Source organism: Mesocricetus auratus, unplaced genomic scaffold, assembly GCF_017639785.1.
Source record: "Mesocricetus auratus isolate SY011 unplaced genomic scaffold, BCM_Maur_2.0 Super-Scaffold_100013, whole genome shotgun sequence".
Taxonomy (NCBI): Eukaryota; Metazoa; Chordata; class Mammalia; order Rodentia; family Cricetidae; genus Mesocricetus; species Mesocricetus auratus.
In genome coordinates, this window is record NW_024429196.1 from 79,417,698 (window position 1) to 79,439,450 (window position 21,753).

A 21,753-nucleotide genomic window follows, 5' to 3' on the forward strand; every position below is an offset into this window, starting at 1 on the left:
GCCGTGTGCATTTCTTTGTGTGGTGTGTGAAGGATGAAACCGCCTCTTCCATTACTGCTTCCCATTGGTGGGAGTTTACACACTCACACCAAGGAGACACTGCAGGGACAGTCCACATGCCCTCAAGCTGTGGCCAAATCAACCCCAATTTCATGTGTATGTTTGCTTACATGCTACTTCCAAAAAAAAAAAAAAAAGATTTCTGATAGGTGAAGCAACTAAAAGCAATAGAATTAGACAAAACTCATCTGTTCAAATAAGGGTCAATGGACCCTGGAGACGAGAGAACCCACCAGCTAAGCGTGAAATCCCAGGTTCTGAGAGGAGAAAGTAAATCCTTTCTGAACCTTCTTTCTCCAGAGAGCTGTACCCTCACAAAAGAAAGTCTGGGGGCGGGGGACAGGGACGATTACAAGCCATCTTACTCCAACACACAATGGATTTTCTCTTAGAAGCTCAGATCTTTCTTGCCTGGTAGTGGTGGCACACACTGTTACTTGGGAGGCAGAGGCATGCAGATCTCTGAGTTCAAGGCCAGCATGGCCTACAGAGTGAGTTCCAGGACAGCCAGGCCCTACACAGACAAACAAAAAAGAAGCTCAGAGCTTACACCTCATACTGCAGTCCACATAAAGATGCTGATTGGCTTGGAAAATGAAGGAAACTTAACAAACCCAACATTTACAGGGACAATTCCCAATTTTGACTATGAAATTTAAATGCATAGTTAAAAGTTTCATAGCTAGGTCTTTATGGGCAGAAAGACTTTAAAAAAAGATTGTTTTTGAAATGACTGTTACTATTTTTCTTGCTTTTGAAATGTAATAATCCATGTCCCCTCGTCCTCAGTGTTTCAGATACTCCTAAAGTTCCAGGTGCATCTTAAGAGGCTGAAACACTAGCCAAGAGAGGAGGAGGGGAGGGGAGGGGAGAGGAGGGGAGGAGAGGGGAGGGGAGGGGAGGGGAGGAGAGGGGAGGGGAGAGGTAACCTCCTGGCATACACTTGTTTAGCTCCTGCTACAGACAGACAGACAGACAGACAGACAGACAGACAGACAGACAGAGAGGACCACCGCAGTTCTAGAAGACAGGCTGCCCAAGGGAAGAACACAGGACAGCTCCAGGAAGGTGAGGCCCAGGGGCAGCGTTAGTGCTTCCCAAAGGGCGCAAGGCGGCAGACCCCACACAAGGGGCAGTGCTGAGGAGCCCTGGAGCCAGCAGATGTAACCCACTGGTCACTGAGAGCACAGGCTGAAGCCAGGGTTAGAATAAGGACTGGGTGTGTGTGTAAAGCTGGGTTTCAAAGCTCCTTAACTGGGAGTCAGAAAGAGTCAGGAGGCCAATCTCCTTAGCGCTGTACGCCAATGACAAGACACGAGAGAAGTGGAGAGAAGTGGCGGAGTAAGGACAGCAGGGGCTTGGGAGCCTCAGACCATGAGGGCGAGCTCCAGGGAAGCACAGCACGAGTGGGCAGGGCTGCGCCAGAAGCTGCCTCCCTCCTGGCAAGCTTGGTCCACTCGTCAGTTTGCCGTGAACATGCCAAGCCTGGTTCGCTCACCAAGAACTGTGTTGGTGCTGCCGCCTGTTCTGGTGAGGAGAATGGAAAGAGCAGGAAAGAAGGCCACGCCTATTAGTCACACCTGTAGCTCACCATGGACATTCAGACTCTCGTCTCCACAGATCCTGAGGACACTCTGCTCCCGGGCTCACACTGGGACAGACCACCAGCACTAGCACTGCAACACCAGCAAGACTGACTGTGAAAGGGAGCCTGCCAGGGGCGGCACGTGGAGACGAGAAAGCGGCCATGTCTATGAATCAGCCTTGAGGAAACGGAGGCAGCAAGGCGTGCAATTCTCCATACTGCGCATGCCCAGGCCTCACAGAACATTCATATTGCATGTGCACAAGCTGCCTCTGCTGCATCCAACTGTGGAGAGGACTCTGACTCTTCCATTCCAGTTTGCTCTCTCTCCTCCCTGATGCTCAGTACAGAGCATGCTTGTACCCCAAATAAATGCTGATAAAGATCTCCTGGTCCTCAGCTCTCACAGCTGTCATGTCCTCCAGATGAGCGCACCCATGTCTAATGTGCATTCTGGAGTTGCTAGAGACATCCCCTGGCTGCCTCACCTGTAACGCACGCCCTGTGTGTTGAAAACGCACTGCTTTCCTCTTCTTACTTTCAAATTCATTCATTCGGGAAGTCACACAACTCAAATTCTCCAGGACAAAGTTAGCCTTAAATCCCAGACTACGCCAAGCCCTGCACATTCTTTGACAAGCCTTGGCCACCTTTTCTCTGCACAAGGTGTACTTGCACTTCCTTCTCCTAATGGCTCATGTTTCTGTCAAAAGCACAGCCTGACCCCATCCTCACTTCTCCCTAGCCCTTGGGATGAGCGCCCTCTCTCCACACTTCCTTTGCACTCACACAGACGTCCCATGTGACCACCACACGCAGCCGAAGCCACCATTTCCATGCCTGTTTTCTCAAATGTAAGCCAGAGCTCAGGAGCTGTGACCGGCCCATCTAAACACCTCCTGTGACAGCACTTTCAGACACTTGAGTAAATGTTTGCTTTATGAATGTGGCGATGTGATGTCAGGACCCTACCTCCAGCAGCCCTCCGCTCTCAGATACCAAGAGGCATCTTACAGACACATGGCAAATTTCTCTTGCTCTAATAGGCTTCCAGGTGCCAGGACTTCTTATCTGGACAAGTGAGTTTACATTTAAGGGGATATTCACCAGGGGCTACACCTCCTGTTCCTCACCCCATTTGCTACTTCCTGTCTGGCAATCAGGACCCAGCAGCAGGCTCGTGCTATAAACCACTTCCATCCTCCACAAGTCCTAAGTGGAGACCCAGACTTCTACCACGGAGACCAACTTCTCTCTGAGCATCTCTGGGACGGGGCCTGGACTAGAGCCCACTGTGCTCTTATCTGTCTACCTGCCCTGGCACATAACAATTCCACCTGACATCCCCAACAATCCATCTCAGTTCCCACTGAGCCTACACCTAAGACCTTGAATAAAGAGCAAGGAGCCTCACAAGAGCACCAATGTTCATACCACACCCCCCCATTTTACTTTAGTGGGAAAGATTTAAGGCACAAGGCCAATCACACCAATTCATTCTCATCTGTTGAATTCTGGTATATATTCTGTGCACTTCACAACTTAGGAAGAACGTTCATATATATTACCTAACATACTTACAACCGCCCCCCTTTCCACAGGAAACATACGTGTGTCACTCTGAGATCACTGTGACTTACTACAGAGGAGGTCAGCTGAGCTACTGCACAGTACAGCTACCCAAAGGACATGCATGTGGAAAAAGAGAAAGAAAGAGAGGAAGGAGGGACGGAGGTCGGGTCACCCGTCATGCACAGAGCACAACACTGCAAGCATCACCATCTGGGACTTGCACACTCAGAGGATGCAGCTGCAGTGAAGACCGTGGAGCTTAGAGGAGACCTTCTGTGGGAACCATCACGTGATGGCACCGGGCCATTCTGAGCTACAGCTGTACTATATGATCCAGCTCCACTTGTCCTCAGCAAAACACCAGCATCTCTGAGACAAGCAAGCGTGACAGAAACTCAGCACGGGCAGACGGACTGGGGCCCCCAAGCCCCTGGAGTAGCAGGATGAGAGGGAGAGGCGCGAACAGCAGAGCCCACACTCAGGGCTCACTGCAGTGAAAGGATACGGAGCAGGGTCGGCAAGGGAGGGTGCGGGCAAAGCCCCGTGGGAAGCAGGGCAGACAAGGCAGCTGCCGGGGGCAGGGTGTCGTCAGTGCCAGCAGTTTCAAAGGACTGCAGGGGAAAGCCGGAGTTCAGAGCTGCCGCGTTTCCTGAAAAAGGGAGTTGCAGAGAGGTGACCCCATCATGCGACACTCTTCCTAGAGGCATGTGACAAACTGTTAAATGGCAGTGCAGAGCTAAGCAACACGAGAGTAAACTCAGACACACACACGACACGGCACGGCACAGCAATGCTTCGCCAGCTCTGTGACGCAAGAGAAGAGGGGTCCTGGGCCTTCCATTGTGGCCCCTGCAGGGTTGCTGGGAAAGCCAGGAAGGGTGAGCCACGAGTAAACTAACTTTCACACTTTTTTAAACGTTACCTGAAGCCAGCTCAGTAGCTCATTGGGTTGGGGAACCAAGCCCTACTCCTTGTAACTCATTTGAGGACAAAGGAATTCTCTGATCTTACATGACATCTGTCATATAAACTGACAGACATGCCAAGAAACACAACCAGAGAAAAGACTAATAGAAACAGCTCTAGTGTGTTACTTACCACATGGGAACTTTAAAATAACTGTGCTTCCAACAAAATGAACAAAATGAGAAAGTGCAGTAACTGAAATCATCTACTTCCAGCAGACAGACAGATACACACACAGATACAATCACACACACACACACATAAATAGATACACACACAGATACAATCACACACACATAGATACACAGAGACACACACACATAAATAGATACACACACAGATACAATCACACACACACACATAAATAGATACACACAGAGAGAGACGCACACACACACACAGACATACATATTAACAGATACAGACACACACAGAGATACACACTGACACATACACATACACACAAAGAGACACAGACACACACACACACACAGATGCAGGCACACACGCCAGTTTAAGAGCACACTACATGACCCTAAGCTGGAGCAGAAGCAGAGGAGCCCAGCTGGGGGCTGGTGCACACTGCGATCCCAGAGCTCACGCTGAAGCACAAGGACTCCTAAGTTTGATTCCAACCTGGGCTACAGACAGAGCCCTTCTCTCAATAGACAAGAAACAGCAGCGTTGGGGTGGGGACCAATGAAGAGACAGAAAGTATATCTTAATGAATATTGGCTGGCTAATAATGTGGCTTAAAGTGTGAACAACACATGAAACACATGACGTAGTAAAAAATGGGACAGTCACACAGTTAACGTGTCCTAGGGTCTTACATGTGTTGTCCTTGAGGAAGCAGACATAGCAGTTTCTATTATGCAAACCTCTAGGGTACCGATGTAAGAATAATAAAAGAAGGCAGCCCCCTCTCTCCTCGAGTCTTCCACATCAGCACAACGCAGCTGCAGCACTTTCCACTGGAACCTGGCACTGACACCTAACACTACGGCTCATCAGCAGAACATAACTATCCAGGGGACAGCAGCACCACCAGGCACCGGCTGGCATCAGGAGCTCTTTCCCAAGGGGATTCAGAGAGTAAATGAAGGCAGAGCAAGGAAGATCAAAATTAGCAGACTCAGAAGTAAGGATGGCAAAGCCGATTCTCACCATTACTGCAGTGATCTAGAAACTTCAGAACAAGGTTTAGTCTATGCTGTAGGGTTAGACTCCAAGGCCTTTCTGAGGGTATTCGGATTGTCTGTGTGTTCACACATGTACATATGGGTACCCAGGTATGTCGTTACCTGGATAAGAGCTTTGCCGAAGAGAGCTTAGGAACAGCAACGGCAAAGAAACAATAAATGAAACCAGCAGTACACAGTGGTATAATTGCTACTTTAACCCACAAACCATCAGATCAGCCTGGACACAGTGGCTAATTCCACCCTCAGGAAAAACTGTGTGCAAAGACGGGCCTGAGGCCCTGCTGCTCCAGAAGTGCAAAGGGCCAAGGAGCCGCGTGGACGCACACGAAAGCGCTGTGGGGGGAGGGGACACACATACTAATGGCAGTTGTCATTAAAGTGAACTAAACTCTAAGTTACAAGTCCAACGTACACATACATCTAAAAATGAATAAATTAAGTTTGATGAGAAAGAGGAACTAACAGGAAAAAACTACATTTGCAATGGGAAACTTCAGCAAGCCATCTTAACAGGTGGTCAGAGGGAAGGTTCTGAGCAATAGGGGAAGCAAAGCTACACAGCATTCCAGGATGCCACAGGAAGAACTCAGCACCCGCGGTGCTCTTGCCTAATGTGGATGGCTTAAGTTCAGAAAGAGATGGAGACGGTTCAGACTGAGGACCTGCAAACCACAGAAGCGTTAGCATACAGAGGTCAAGGAAAATCAGAAGTTTGGGCAAAACTAATCTGAAACACAGACAGAAGAAAGATAACCAGGGAAAGAAGCAGCTGAGTTTTTAACAGCAGAGAAAGAGGGTGAAAATATACTGCAAAATCACCCATCGCAACTGCAGACTATAAGAGAAAACACCCCATATCTCAACTGCAGAGTGTTAAAGCAAACACCCCATATTAACTGCAGATCTCTGGATGTCTCTGTAGACACAGCGGTGAGAATCAGGTATGTTCAGTCCCTCCCTGTGCTACATCCTCTTAAGAGAATCCGATAGAGTACCAACTCCCATGATACAAAAGTAAGCAAAAACACTTACAAAAGAAAACAGTTAAACACTGAAACACAATATTAAAATGTTAAATGTGATATAGTAGTGTTTAGCAGTATAATTATTCTGACAGACACTTTTCAAAACATAATTCTTCCTTCTGAAACAATGAGTCTGTTGGAGGAAAGGGGTAATGTTGACATCTGTGTAGATCCTAAGAGCCAAAGCTGGTCCTCTGACTAACTGGGGCGAGCATCCTCCTTGCATGGGCCATGGTAACAGTGTAGTTTCAGGGTCTGACTTCAGGAAAGGCTGACCACCCTCCACATTTTATTAGCACTGCGTGTGGGTGTGTGTGTGTGGAGAGTCGAGGAGTCAGGTCTCTGCTTCTGCCTTCCCTGGTTCTGGGAACGGAACTCAGGTCATCAGGATTGCATGGCAAATGCTTTGCCCACTGAGCCATCCCAGCTGCCCAAGAACATCATGGTCAACTATGCATTTGCCTCCACTGTGGCTGCCAGTGACCACTGTCTAATTAATTACCACATCCACAGCAGCCCAGTTCCTGTCACACTACTCGTGACACTGCTGTGCTGACTCACACGGTAGCAGTGCAGTGACAAACTAGCACGATGACAAACTGACACCCAGCACCCCAAGTCACCAGGGCTCTAAAGATGGGGCTACTCTCACCCATACACACACACTACAGAACAGAAGGCTACAGTCTGACACTGTGACTAAGAATTTTAACACTGAACTGTCTACACTTACAAATGGTTCAAATGTCATATACAATGAATTTTAAAAGAAAATATTTTAAGAATCATTTGACAGAAATAAATTGTCAAACAAATGCTAAATTCAGCTATTTCCAACATATAACCAGGTTACTGAACAGCCAATAAAATCAGTAACAACAATAAAATGAATCTCTTTTGAAATACAGTACATGACTCCAAGCCCTCTTAATTTAGATATTATCTAAATGCAATGTTTCTCCAGGGCTTGTTTTTTAGTTAAAAGTGAAGTATTACAGTTATAAAAGCAACATTCAAAGCAGAAGGCCTTTTCATTGCAATACTAATCAAACATTAACAATAAAAGAATCAATCATTACAGTTAGAAACAAGTATTAGACATGTAATCCCAACCCTATTGATTGTAAATGTGTTCTTGACTATGGAGATTGTCATGCTCACCTACTGACTATTCGCATGAGGTCTTACTAGCAGATAGCACATAGGGAAGAAAAAAAGGAACATCCTACCTAGTTACTTTACAGCTTGATTCAATTAAGTCATTTTCAAAGTCAAACATGTTGGAGGGCAGATTATATTCCAGCGTAGAAGTCAGTCTTTTCAAACGCAATAAACCAACACAAAATTTTGCTCCCATCTCTTCCAATTCTCGAGTGCCAATCTGTAAACCCTAGAAATAAAGTAAAACACACAGACTCTCAGAACCTCTGCTCTCCTTTGGCTGCAACTCATTAAAGTCATATCCAAAGAATTTTTAACTATATTAACAAAACTGAAACATTGCTGTGGAAATAGGACATTACACTGTGAAGGTCTTGGTGACATGAAATTATTCTAGATCATTAAGGAAAATGTTCTAAAGCACAGTATCTTACAGTTCTTTTGGTGCTGTTGTAAAGACAGAGTCAAGCTAGGATTACGGGATGTGCTACAATACGGGACTCCAAAGGACAATGAAAAACTCCAACTCAGTCCTGGCTTCTGAGGAACTGTCAACCCTGAACTTTGCGATCAAACACCTCCCCACCCCCCCGACCATCACTGCACACACCAACAACCTGAGGGGCTGGAGTACATGAACAGAGGATCTTCTGACTGCCGTTGCTCTTGTTCCTGTGTGCAGCTGTACAACAAAGCCTTCCTAACACTCCTTGTGAGCCTGGCTCTGACCGTCAATGTGGAAGACTAGCATCAAAGCCAACGCTCTATGCACTTCCGACCATTACTTTATAGATACTTGCACAGTGTCTAAGTCGGTAAAAAATAATGGAAGGGCCTAAATAAATGAGAATGGATTCAACAAAAGGAGTAAAACACTTCCTATGTTCCGTGTCAAGGGACAGTGCCTGCTTTACTTTTTCTACTCAATCAAAAAGAAAATCACACATGGTTCCTGTCACCTTTTTTACCTACTTCCCAAATGTAAAGTTATCAAACGTTAAATGTCACCATATAAACCACAAACATTGATTGAAAATTATATTGTCATTTATTTTCCAGATACAAAACAACTGAAGGCCTTCTGCCATCAAGCTCTGTAGGTGTGGGTAGACGCGGTCCTGCGTAAGGACGGGCCACAAGCCGACTCTCCAGTCCCCAGCCTAGAGCAGCCATTGCACGTGGGAGGCTGGCCAGGCTAGCACAGCAGCCGCTTTACCCAGAAAGCTGCCTCTCCACAGCGAACATCTTAAAACTGGGTTCAGAAGAAACATTCCTCCCCAGACGGTTTTAAACCAAAAAGAATCCTATTAACTAAATCACATAAAAAGAGAAATGGGAACTTATTTGGTATTCATTTCGCTTTTTAAAGGGTTACATGTTTATACATCAAAAAACAAAAAACAAACGGATCTAGTGGGATGGCTCATTCAATAAAGGCATTTGCCACCAACCCTGACCACCTAAGTCCAACTACTGAGATCCACTTGGTAAGACAAGAAACCTAACTCCCACAGATTGTCCTCTGGCCTCCTGTGTCACACACAAACACATACACGTCACACACAAGTCACACTAAAAAATCTAAATATAGCAGTGCAGGCTCCATGAGTCCATGAATGGCCGCAGCCACAGGGGCAGAGGGCACTGGAGGCAACCACACCACACAGGCACTGTGACACCATTTCAGACTGTGTGTTCCCAACTAGTTACTAATGCATTTATTTTAAATTCATAAAAAATACTTACTATTGAATCTACTAAAATGATGGGGATTTTTATAACAGGGTTTTATTTTTGTAGCTCCTTATGAATTGCTAATAAAATGTGTGATCCATTGTGCTTTCCTTAAAACTATGGATGTGAATAGTTAAATAATTAAGATTTCTTAACAATTCCTAAGCAAGTGGTTTAGTTTAGAGAAATTAAAAGCAACAAAAAGCAGGGTCAGGAACATGGTTCACAGGGTAAAACTGATTGCTCTTCAAGCACAAAGCCCTGTGTTCAAATCCCATGTCCAGCTGTGTGTGCCTGGGACAGACGAGGGAACAGGTGGGCTCTAGGAGCTCCCTGGCTAGCCAGCCAAGGGCAAGTCTCTGGCTCTTCGGTGAACGTCAGTGAGGGGCTGTGCCGGAGAACAGAGAGGAGAGGACTACAGCAGCACTCCCGGCCTGGGGTCAAAGGACCCTTGCACAGGGCTTGCCTAGGACCAGAACACAGAGACAGGAGCAAAGCGACAGTTGTGGAGGAGGAGCAATGAATACTCTTATGGCTGGGGGTCACCGTGACATGAGGAACCGTGTTAAAGGGTCACAGCGTTAGGAAGGCTGAGAACCACTGTCTTAGGGGAAAACATCCCGCACCTTCTGTGGCATCCATGCATATATATACAGGCATGCACCCTTACACAACCACACAGATCTCCCTCACACTCACCCAGAAACTCACTGTCCGTAGTGTGCCACCTATCCCTCTACTGTACGTTACACATACAGCTCAGTAAGACGTGCGCATTTAACAAATACTTGAAAACCAAGAGAGCATACATGAAAGGAAGCATCAAATATCTAAACACCTGTGGCAGGAGAGAGCACTGTGGTTACCAGTGCTTGCTTCCCTTGCAGAGGACCAGAGCTCAGTTCCCAGTCCTCACAGGGCCCAGCTTACACTGCCTGCAACTCCAGCTCCAGAGCCTCCCTGGGCATCGCACTCATGAGCACACGCCCACACAGACACAGGAAATTTAAAAATAGCTTCGCGTCTTCCAATGCTTTACCTTGTATCTCCCCTGATCGCAGCCACACAAAGTGCTCTCCATGGTATAGCTCCTTTGAACTCCTATTTCCCGCCACACTACAACCCGGGCTGTGGATTCTTTGGATTTTTCCACCACAAAGCTACAGCTGCTCATACAAAATGCGGGAGCAATGTGGCTCAGTATCTTAGGCAGAGTCTGTAAAATAAAGTTGTCACCCAGAGGTTATTGATTCAAACACTGCTTCATCCTTCCTCTTGCTCAGCTTTAACTAACTTAGACTTCCCCGCTGCTCCAACGGTGACCAGTGAGGAAACACTTACGGTAGCAAGCAATACACAAAGTATACATTTGAAAGCATCTAAAAACAAACGTGGTTAAAATATAAAGAAGGGACTTGAGAGAGGGCTCAGCCGCTAAGAGGGCAGGCTGCTCACCCAGGGTTTGGTTATTCTCTGCAGCTGAAGCCCCAGGGGACCCGGCACTCTCTGCTGGATACTGTGGGTTCACACAGGCATGTGTGGAAACTCACGCACAGGCATGCCCAAGTGAATAATAAGTAAGTAAATAAAATATGAAGAAAAACAAGCTTAAAATTTAAAACAAATCACCTAAAAAGGGTCAACTGACTTAACACTAAATGTCAATGACCTCAAGACAAAAAAAAAAAAAAAAAAGCCTCACCAATGGAATAATGGAATTGTAATCTAAGAAGTACCAGTGCTTTTTCTAACTTAAAATTATTCTCAAGTTCACCTGAAAATGTAAATATGAGCAAACTGAAAAATCATCACAGACAAAAAAAAAAAAAACCCGGCTAAGTCTGGAGAAATGGTCTCACACATGTCAGCACAGCCTGTCTGTCTAAAGCAACCCGATGGGGACTGTCAGGCAGGAAAGACACTGAGCTCTGCAGAGAGGGCTCAGAAACGGAACCAAAGCACGATGGCACTGCTCGAAAGGGCACTGGCCCGACCGTGTCAGTGAGAATGGTCTGAAGTCACTGCTCAGCGGCTAAGTTAAACACGGAAGGAACTTTAAAAAACAAAATGAAAGAACGCGGTGGGTGTGAGGTGTGGCCGGCTCAGGAGTCCAGCACTTGCGCAGCACACAGAAGGCCCGGCTCCAGGCCCAGTGCCATTGAAGGGAGAAAAATAAAGAGGCAACAAGTTTTAAATTACTACACACCAGAAACAAATTAGACAGCATGCAATCCACATAAAGCACTCTTGTTTCAAAAATGGTAATAATTAGATGAACATTACAAAAGTCAGAAATATGAGAAGGAAGTGTTTCCAAACGGTAGTGTAATGTACAAACATGAAAGCCTCAATCTCACTTCCGGTTTTCACTCTGTAAATTAAAATAACCAGGCACTGTTTTTCCTAGGAAAGATGTACAGTAAAAGGATGTCGGGGAACGACACCACCTCTCGTGGTATTTTGAGCATCAATTGGTTTCTTCTGTATTGTGGAGAATCTAGCACCACCTCCAAGAGGCCCCTCAAAGAACACACGTGAGTGCTCTGATAGGGTAAAACCAAACTGCACCATATTAGTTTGGGTAACTGATAACAAATAACGGAGACTGATCCAAATATGATGTCCTGAAAGGACGGTCAGCAAAGGTGAAGCTGTTGTGTAGCTGTGCTGGGCGGGGCTGGGGCTGCTGGGCGGGGCCGGGGCTGGGGCTGCTGGGCGGGGCCGGGGCTGCTGGGCGGGGCCGGGGCTGAGAAATGGTGCCTCCGTTAAGGGCTTTACTGCTCTTGCGGAGTCTGCATTCGTCCTCAGCCCACAAGCTTTGACTCCAGCTCCCACAGACCAGCGCCCTCTTCTACCCCCACTGGCGCCTCACACACACAGTTAGAATCCCTCAGCTAAGTAGATGAGGATGTGAATGTAAAATGTGCTTTCAGTGTAATAACGAGGAATTCCAGGAGCCTGGGTATTCTTAGAGCAGAGGGCGGCTGTACCGATGTTTGGAGAACAGCGCAAGGGAAGGCTCCTTCTTTCCAGTCCTTCCGTCCTCTGCCGTTCACTTTCAAACACTGCTCACCAGATCTAAGTCTATTCCCTACTTCACCTCCACAGCTCTGAGCACTTCGTGTGTACTAAATTTTCTTATCGCTTACGTGCATTTGAAATTCAAATACGCATGAGCTGCCTGTACTACTTACCCTGTATCCCATGTCTTCCACAACATCACAGGAAGCTGCATTGTCATGGGTATGCCACACTGTCTCTTTGATGCTGCAGCCATACATGAATACATTCTTTTTTCGAGAATGGCCATGGTAATCACAATAGACCTTAACAAGATCAGAAATTTTAACAATTAAAGCCTTAGATCTACACAAAAGGACACGTGTCTGCCAGTCTGCGCCCATGTTAGAGATGGGTGACGATGGTGACCCTTATCTGTAGGCTCTGATTTATACAGCTTCATTCCAGGGACTCACCTATAAACAGTCTTTGTTTTATTGTGTTCAAAGTTGTGAAAGAGTACTATTTTGTGATTTCTATTCTAGTACCTTTAGGATAAATTAAAACTAAACTGTTGCCAAACTAAAATTTTTAATCTTCAGACTCATATAATATCAAATAAATGCAGATAATATCAAGCCAATCAACAGCTCTGTCCTCTTTGGTGTTTTAGGAGAATCATCACTTAATAAGAAATAAAACCCAGTTTTGTAAGGATTTATAATTGCTGTTCAAATTGCTAAATTCTCGAAGGTCCCACATAAACCGAAAGTTCCTGATCTCTTACTAAACACTTGGGTTTTTTTTGCAGGGGAGGGGGGGGGGGTGGGACGGGGAGGGGTGTTCAAAGACAGGGTTTCTCTGTGTAACAACCCTGGTACCCTGGAACCTACTCACCACTTAAAATACAATAAATGTGATTTTATTTCAATTTGGCAGCAACAGTCATTACAAATTCAAAGAGTTAAAATATTTACCCAATTTAAAGGAATATGAAAATGCTTTCATGAGAAAAAATTCACAAAACTTTTAACAAAGTCTTAAGAGGATCGTTTATAAAAATGAAAAAATAATGTGCTAATTTTACTACTTCTTTCCTAACACAAGATTAGATAATATAGACACTAATGTAAAAAGAGACACATTGTAGCTGGGTGTGGTGGTGCAATCATTTGGTCCCAGCACTCAGGAAGCAGAGGCAGGCAGATCTCTGAGTTCAAGGCCAGCCTGGTCTACAGAGCAAGTTCCAGGACAGCCAGGACCATATAGAGAAACCCTGTCTTGAAAAACCAAAGAGGAGCATTGTAATCAAAAGCTGGTGAGGAGGACAGACACATGTATGAGATCCAAGGCAGTTCCACAGTGCCCTGCTGTATCTGCAGGTGTGCCTGGTGATGGGGAAGTCCTTCTGTGTATATGTCAATAAAGCCAATAGGGAAGCAAGATAGGGGGGACTAGGAGTCCAGGAGGATTCTGGGAAATGTAGTGAAGGGAGTCATCGCCATGTGATTCCCGGGATAAGTAAGTCAGAGCTAGCCATTAAGAAACCATAGCAAATGGCCAACAGCTTCGAAATTAATATAGCCTCCTGTGTGTTCATTTGGGACTGGCGCGGCTCTGGAGCAAGACTGCCAGGAAGACTGCATGTTACACCCTGGGGCATCAATTAGGAACACACATGTACTGCCATGAAATCTGCAAGGTGTATACTGTTGCCTTTGTGCTGGTCGTACAACAAAGTTAATGTCTAATGCACAGAAATTACCATTCTAATATTCATAAAAAAGTAAAAGGTCTATGTAAATTATACACAAGTATACAGTATCAACTCAACACTATAATCATTGTAAAGAAAAAAGACTTTGAAATTAACACCTAGCTTTTATATTCAGAAAATAACATAAAAGGTACTAAATCACAGGATTCTGGGAAGGTTGTGACTGGAGGCTACCTATGTGTGAGCCCAGAAGAGACAGGAACTGCAGCCCAAAGAGAAGCCTCTGGAAGTCTACAAAGAGAGTGAGGGAATGGTTACTGGAACAGAGCAGGAAAAAAAGAAACCCATGAGAAGCAGAGAACAAGAGAAACACACAGCAGGAGGGGCCGCCAAATGAAAACCTGCAGTCCTGCCCTCAGGACAAACCTGTGGCCCTCAAGGCTCAAATACAGTCATGGATTTCGGTGAGATGGTGAGTCCTTTGGCAAACGGGTCACTGGTGGCTAGAAATCCCATTTTATCACCCTAGGAGATTCAGAAAGTGGCAGTCAACAGCCATCCTGAGGTGCCACCTTGAGACCAAACGCTGTTGAAATGGGGCTACTCTTGGACCCGAGACCAACAACCAGTGACAGACAAGGAAGGCATCTAACAGGCAGCAGGGGCCACAAACAGGCTGGAGAGGGCGTAAGGGAGGACATCAGTGCCCTCCATGGCCACATGCACATCTCTGCAGTTTAGAACGATCTGGAGCTTGGCAGCTGAGAGGCCAGGGCCTGCTGTTCACACTATCTATGGAGCTGGAGAAGTTCCAGGGATATACCTCCCCTCCACACTGTGACTAGTGCTTAGGAGGTCTTCAAAGTGTCAACACAGGCCCTCTGTCTTCACTGACCCTGTCTGTGACGGCTTCCCATGCCCTGCAAGGCACGTCTAGTACAGACTCCACAGCAACCTAAACCACAGGACAGACAAGAGCGAGCAGTTCCACTCGTTTCCAGGCATACATGTGGCGCTCTCCAGTGCTCACGGACCCGGCAGGGACGGCTCCAGCAGCAGATCTTTTTATTCTTGTGATCTTCCTTCGATCCTCTTGTGACCCCATCCCCTCTATGGACACACCTGACAGGATTCACATACTTCACTACCTTTTGAAACGCCGTCTCTGGTGTCCCCACTGGGTGGGGCTCTGCTCTTCTGCTTGGTGTGCTGCCTCTCCCGCCCCTTCCTGCCCCACAGCACTGACACAAACGTTTTTACAAACTCTGTATTTCTTATTTCCCTCTTACACTTGCCTATTTTCTATTTTTAGTTTTCTTCTAATTGAGAGGTCTCCGCCCTTTTTCCTTTATCTTTCTAATCTCTTACTAGTTTTTAAATTCTGCACCTTTCTTATCTTTTACCTTGCTTCTCCTTTTTGCCAACATGTCTCCTTCCATTATTTCATTCATTTACTATTTCCATACTGATCCTAGAAAATTTTTAACTTAGAGGACACACTACATCCATCTTCAGGTTTATGAAATCTCATGTATTAGCGAGCTGCCATTGACTTCAAATGTGTCACTGGAGCCTGAGTCTGCTAATATGTTAGGATGGCAGTGGGCTTTCTTCCTGTTGAGTGAGACTGGGGATCGGGGCTTCAAAAATAAGATAATCAATAAAAGGATTCCTCAAAGCCAGAAGACACAGCCAAATGAACAGATACTCAGAGCGCAACAGAGAAACCCAACAAGAAAATGCTTGGCAATGTGACTCCTTGAAAAGATCAGAACTCAGCAGGGAGCAGCTGTGATCTTTTCAAGGAGTCACAAGACAGGAAAAGTGAGCAGAGACATAAAACAGGGCACCAACAAGCAGGTAAGCTCAGTCCACTATCTGCAGAAGAATGGCAGCCACACAGTGAGTCAGCCAGACAACTGAGAAAACCAGTGTTTCACATAACAAAGTCAGCAAAAACGAGATTTAGGGGAAAAGTCTATGTTAAAAATAAAAAACTCAGGGACTCAAATAAAACAAGCTTGACCAAGCATAAGAAAGAGCATGGAGAATGGAGGAAAGGCTGACAAAATGCTGTGTTCAAGCTCCAGTAAGGAAAATATCAGTGTGACCTCAACTTCTCAAAGCTGTGGGCTGTGGGGCACAATCAACCCTCCAGGAGACAGAGGGGCTGACAAAAGAAGCACAAAAGATGTAAGGAGTCTTTACAATGAAATCAGAGCAGAAAATTTCCAAACCTTGGGTCATCAACATTTGGAGCCCCAAACACACATGCACAGAGAACTTCCCCAATGCTTACTGTAGTCAAGACACTGGAAATACAAGGCAACAAAGTAATCTTAAGGGCTGCAAGGAAGAGGCATCAACTTAGCTTCACAGGTAGAAACACCAGAACAACAACCAATTTATCATCACCATATACCCCCACAATACACTGAAAGCCGTGAGCCACTGCCAACCAGGACTGCTCTAGCCAGCAAAGCCATCTGTTTTAAACTGAGGGGTAAACAAGGGCATTTCATGACAAGCACAAACTACAGGAGTTTGTGGCCGTCAAGGCAACATAAGAGAGCACCACACAGGGGTAGAAGAAAGCATCACAATCATGACGACACAGGAAAGAGGGCATTTAATGACAAGAGATGAAAGTGAGCTGGGAAGGAAGGAGTCATTTCCAACACAGTAAACCAGCAAACTCCAGGTACCAGACAGAGAGAGGCTATAGAAAAATATTAATCCAGATAGATAGATAGATAGATAGATAGATAGAATCAATAAAAAAGAAAAAATATTAATCCAAACAATCAGGGGAAAGAGACAACAAAATTATAGCAACTAATAGCATTGCTCTGGTTAACAACCTTAAACGCAAATGGCCTCAACCCACCAATATAGACAGAGAACACCTAGCAGGGTTAAAAGATGTGAAAGGCAGACATTACTACAGATTCCAATAAAACACAGAGAAACATATCCAAGCTAGAAAATCTAGAAGAAATGGGTAAACTCCGAGACACGTGTGAACTAACAAAATTGAAGCAACAAGATATAAACCAATTAAACAGAACTACAACAATGGAGATTGAACCAGTAATTAAAAGAAAAAAAAATGTCTTTCCGCATAGAAAGTGCAAGGCTGGATGATTTACTGAAAATTCTACCAAACCCTTTTCAGAAGAGCTGACAAAGCCTTCCCAGAGAGGCGAGATGAGAGTAGGAAGCCAGCCCCACTGTAGCTAGACACAGACATCACACTTAAAGGCCAGTTTCTCAGATCAACACACTTGCAAAAATGATCACTAACATCCTGACATAGCAAATTCAAGAACAAGTTAGCATCAGCCACCACGACGGAGCTGGTCTCACTCAGTTAAGTCACATAGCATATAAAGGACTTGAGGGCAGAAATTACAAAGTCTCCAGCAGGTTGAATGTCCCTTCACAAGAGTCCTAAAGAAACCAGGAATATGAACGCCAGTAAGATGTATAGAACAAGCCTGCAATCAATATTGCAGAAAATAGGGAAAACCTGAGGGCATTTCCCCCAGACTTTGGAATAAGGCAAGGGTGCCCACTTTCTCCACTCCAATCAGCAAAGTACTCAGAGACTTGGCTAAAACAATACAACAGGAGAAAGGGGTTTCAAAATCCAGTCAGCTTCCTCTGCCTCTGGGCTGTGTCCTAAGATGTGATCTCTCAGCTACTGCCCCAGCACCACGCCTGCCCGGCTGCTATGCTCTCCCCTAGGTCATGGACTCTCACCCTCTGGAAATAAACTCACTCAAATAAACTGTCTCCTAAAAATGGTCAGGATCATGATGTTTTATCACAGCAACAGAAAAGTAGCCAAGACAGCAACCTTCCGAACAACACAGTTGGGAGAATGTGGGTTTCCACATTTCTAGAAAGACAAATCTGCATCTCACAGCTGGCACTAAACCCATCAAAACAGATCAGAGGCCTGAGTGAGACCTGAAGGTCTTAAGAGTGGTAGAGGAAAGCACTTCAAGAAGCAGGCACAGGCAAGGATTTTCCTAAAAGGACTCATAGTACAGGAAATAGTTCTAACTGGCAAAAGGGAAGCGTCTGCATGAGAAAGGAGACAACCTTATAAAGGAAAAGGAGGGAAGTGTTGTGGGAACTCGGTCCCCCAACAGCCTCGGGGTAGGAAGTTCTAGGGTGTGGTCTTGTCTGCTACGTGACCCCCAACTCTGGGGACATTTTAGGTCCATGCCACCAGCTGCTCATAAATCCATGTGTTTGGTAGCAGGGCCTTTTTGTGTTTTTGTTTTTTGAGACAGGGTTTCTCTATGTATCCCTAGCTGTCCTGGAACTCAACTCTGTAGATCAGGCTGGCCTTGAGCTCACAGAGATCCGCCTGCCTCTGCCTCGTAAGTGCTGGGGTTAAAAGCGTGCGCCACCATCACCCAGCTGGTCACAGGACGTCTTAAAAAAGCCTGGAGGTTTCTGCTGCTAATACGAGTCAGGAAGTCATCTCCTTAAGGAGCTGTGTCTCTGCTTTGCCTCTAGCAGACAGAGGCCACCGTTTTCCTGAGGAATCTCCATACTGATTTCCAAAGTGGCTGTACGAGTCGGCACTCCCACCAGAAGTGGAGGAGTGTTCCCTTCTCTCCACATCCTCTCCAGCATAAATTGTCTTCGGTGTTTTTGATTTTAGCCATTCAAAGAGGATTGAGATGGTATCTCAGAGTTGTTTTGATTGGCATTTCCCAGATGGCTAGGGATGTTGAGTACTTTCTCAAGTGCCTCTCAGCCATTTTAGTCTCCTCTGTTGAGAATTCTCTAGTTCTACAGCCCACTTTTTAATTGGATTCTTTGGTGTTTTGGAGACTTGCTTCTTGAGTTCTCTGTAAATTTTGGAGATCAGCCCTCTGTCAGATGTGGGGTTAGTGAATATTTTTTTCCCATTCTGTGGGCTGCCGTTTTGTCTTGTTGACTGTGTCCTTTGCCTTACAGAAGCTTCTCAGTTTCAGGAGGTCCCATTTATTAATTGTTGATCTCACTGTCTGTGTTACTGGTGTTGTGTTCAGGAAGCAGTCTCCTGTAACAATTCGTTACAGGGTACCTTCTCTTCTAAGAGGTTCAGTGTGGCTGGATTTATGTTGAGGTCTTTGATCCATTTGAGTTAAGTTTTGTGCATGGCAATAAACATGGACCGATCCGCATCTTCTACATGCCAGTATCCAGTTATGCCAGCACCATTTGTTGAAGATGCTTTCTTTATTCCATTGTATATTTTTAGCTTCTTTGTCAAAGATCAGATGTTCATTCGTGTGTGGGTTAATATCAGGGTTTTCAATTTGATTCCATTGGTCTACCTGTCTGTTTTTGTGCCAATACCAAGCTGTTTTCAGGACTATAGCTCTATAATAGAGCCTTAAGTCAGGGATGGTAATGCCTCCTGAAGTTCCTTTATTGTACAGGGTTTCTTTGGCTATCCTGGATCTTTTGTTTTTCCATATAAAGTTGAGAATTGTTCTTTCAAGGTCTGTGAAGAATTGTTCTGGGATTTTGAGGGGGATTTCGTTGAGTCTGTAGATTGCTTTTGGCAGGATTGCCATTTTTACTACGTTGATCCTACCTATCCGCAAGAGCATAGGAGATCTTTCCATTTTCTGGTGTCTTCTTAAATTTCTTTTTTTAAAGACTGAAAGTTCTTGTGATACAAGTCTTTCACTTGTTTGGTTTATGTTATCCCAAGGTATTTTATGTTGTTTGTGGCAACTGTAAAGAGTGATATTTCTGTGATTTCTTTCTCAGTCCTTTTATCATCTGTATATAGTAGGGTTACTGATTTTTTTGAGTTGATCTTGTATCCTGCCACTTTGCTGAAGGTGTTTAAAACCTTTTTTAATTAGGCAAAAAGGGGGGAGAGATGTGGGAAGTCCTTCTGTATGTTGCAAATATGTGTTGCTTTTATTGGTTGATAAATAAAACTGTTTTGGCCTATGACAGGGAAGGTTATAGCTGGGTGAGAAATCCAAACAGAGACAGAGAAAGAAGGCAGAGTCCACTTGACACCAGGGAAGCAAGATGTGAGGTAACAATCATGAGCCATCATGATAAAATACAGAATATTAGAAACGGGTTAATTTATATGTAGAGTTGTCCAGTAAGAAGCATGAGCCACTGACCAAATGATTTTAATTAATATTAAGCCTTAGTGTGGTTATTTGGGAACTGGCGGGTGGGACAAGAATCCTCCAACCACAGATGGGTTGGAGAGAAAGCTCAAGAGCACAAGTTGTTGTTCTGAGAGAGCATGGGCTCAGTTCCCAGCACCCATGATGGGCTGCCCGTGACCACCTGTAACTGTAGCTCCAAGGAACCCAGGCCCTCTTCTAACCTGCTCAGGCACCTGAACACATGTGCCATATGCATGCAAACACATACATTTTTATTCTTTAAAGTTTTAAACGTTATTTTATTTAGTGTATACAGATGTTTCACCTACAAGTATGTACAGATGCACCGAGTGTGGGCCCGGTGCCTGCAAAGGCAGAAGATGTCGGACGCCCTGGAGCTGAAGTCACAGATCATTTTGAGCAGCTGCCACGTGGGTGCTGGGAATCCACTGGGTCCTCTGGAAGAGCATCAGTGCTCTTAATCACTGAGACGCCTCTCCAAGCCTAAATCCTGAGGCTGTGTTTTTATGTGTGGAAGGGCTGGGGAATTGTTGCCAACTACACATCAGACATAGGATTAATATCTAAACACTATAAAGAATTTTAAAAAATTAAACACTAAAAAAAAATAAAAATCACCCATTCAATAAATGGTATAATGAACAACCAAAAAGCGTTCTCAAAAGGAGAAATACAAATGGCTAACAAATGGTTGAAAAAGTGTCTGAGGACCCATACAGTAAAGGGAGAGAACCAACTCCTAGTTTCCCCTTGACCTCCACACCCACTGTGGACAGGAATGCCAACCCTCACACATACAGGATAAATAAATGCAATTTTAAAAAAGAAAGAAAGTATTTTGGCATCCTTAGCCACTAGAGAAATTCAAATTAAAACTGCTCTGAGATTTTATTTCATGCCAACAAGAGTAGCTATCACAAACAAAAAACAAAAAACAAAAAACATACTACTCTAAAGCAACACCCACGGCTGAGAACTTCATGCATCTGTAGAAACAGATGCAACTGTCAATCATGACATTAAGTGCAATCAACTAAACACAGGAAAACAAATACTGGTATACATGGAACCTAGGTTTGAAACTGCATGTAGATGTGAGACTAATAAATGCACACATATGCAGGTCACAATCTGGAAAGGGAGAGGGGACACGGGTAATGAGAGAAAGTGTAACAGAGAACTCGCTGGGGAGGTAACGGGCCTGCCGCAGGCGGCAGCAAGGACAGGCGAGGGCAGTGGGTGGGGAACACAGGACAACGAGGTGAAATGACACAGGTGTGATGACGTCACTGCATGCTAGTCTACGAACATAACTCAAAGCACACTGTCACTGGTCGGCGAGAACACCCGTGCCTGCATAGACACGCAAGCACAGCCACGTACCAGAGGTGAGCGCTTCACTGCCGCCAGGTACTGTAGCAGTCCCTTTGCATGGTAAATCGTAGGGTGCAGATCTGGGTGTGGGCTGTGCCACTGTCTGTTCAGGTCCTCTCCACTTAAAGAGCAGCGGTGACTACACAATCAACAAAGACAGAAAATACGAGTGCCAGACGCGTCACAC

General features: G+C 45.2%; 1 protein-coding gene across 11 annotated transcripts in view; it reads right to left on the bottom strand.

The window, feature by feature from the left end:
- The window catches only part of Agtpbp1 (ATP/GTP binding carboxypeptidase 1), a 156,770-nt gene that overhangs the window by 40,055 nt on the left and 94,962 nt on the right, over nt 1-21,753 (bottom strand). For all 11 annotated transcript variants that reach the window (XR_005881012.1, XM_040756106.1, XM_040756105.1 and 8 more), the window contains 4 exons: nt 21,576-21,705; nt 12,503-12,634; nt 10,348-10,524; nt 7,643-7,803 (listed from right to left, as the gene is read on the bottom strand). Coding sequence is in view for 10 of the 11 variants with exons in the window: in XM_040756106.1 (XP_040612040.1) it covers nt 7,643-7,803; nt 10,348-10,524; nt 12,503-12,634; nt 21,576-21,705 (600 nt within the window). In the remaining variant the exon portion in view is untranslated. The remainder of the gene's footprint in view (nt 1-7,642; nt 7,804-10,347; nt 10,525-12,502; nt 12,635-21,575; nt 21,706-21,753) is intronic.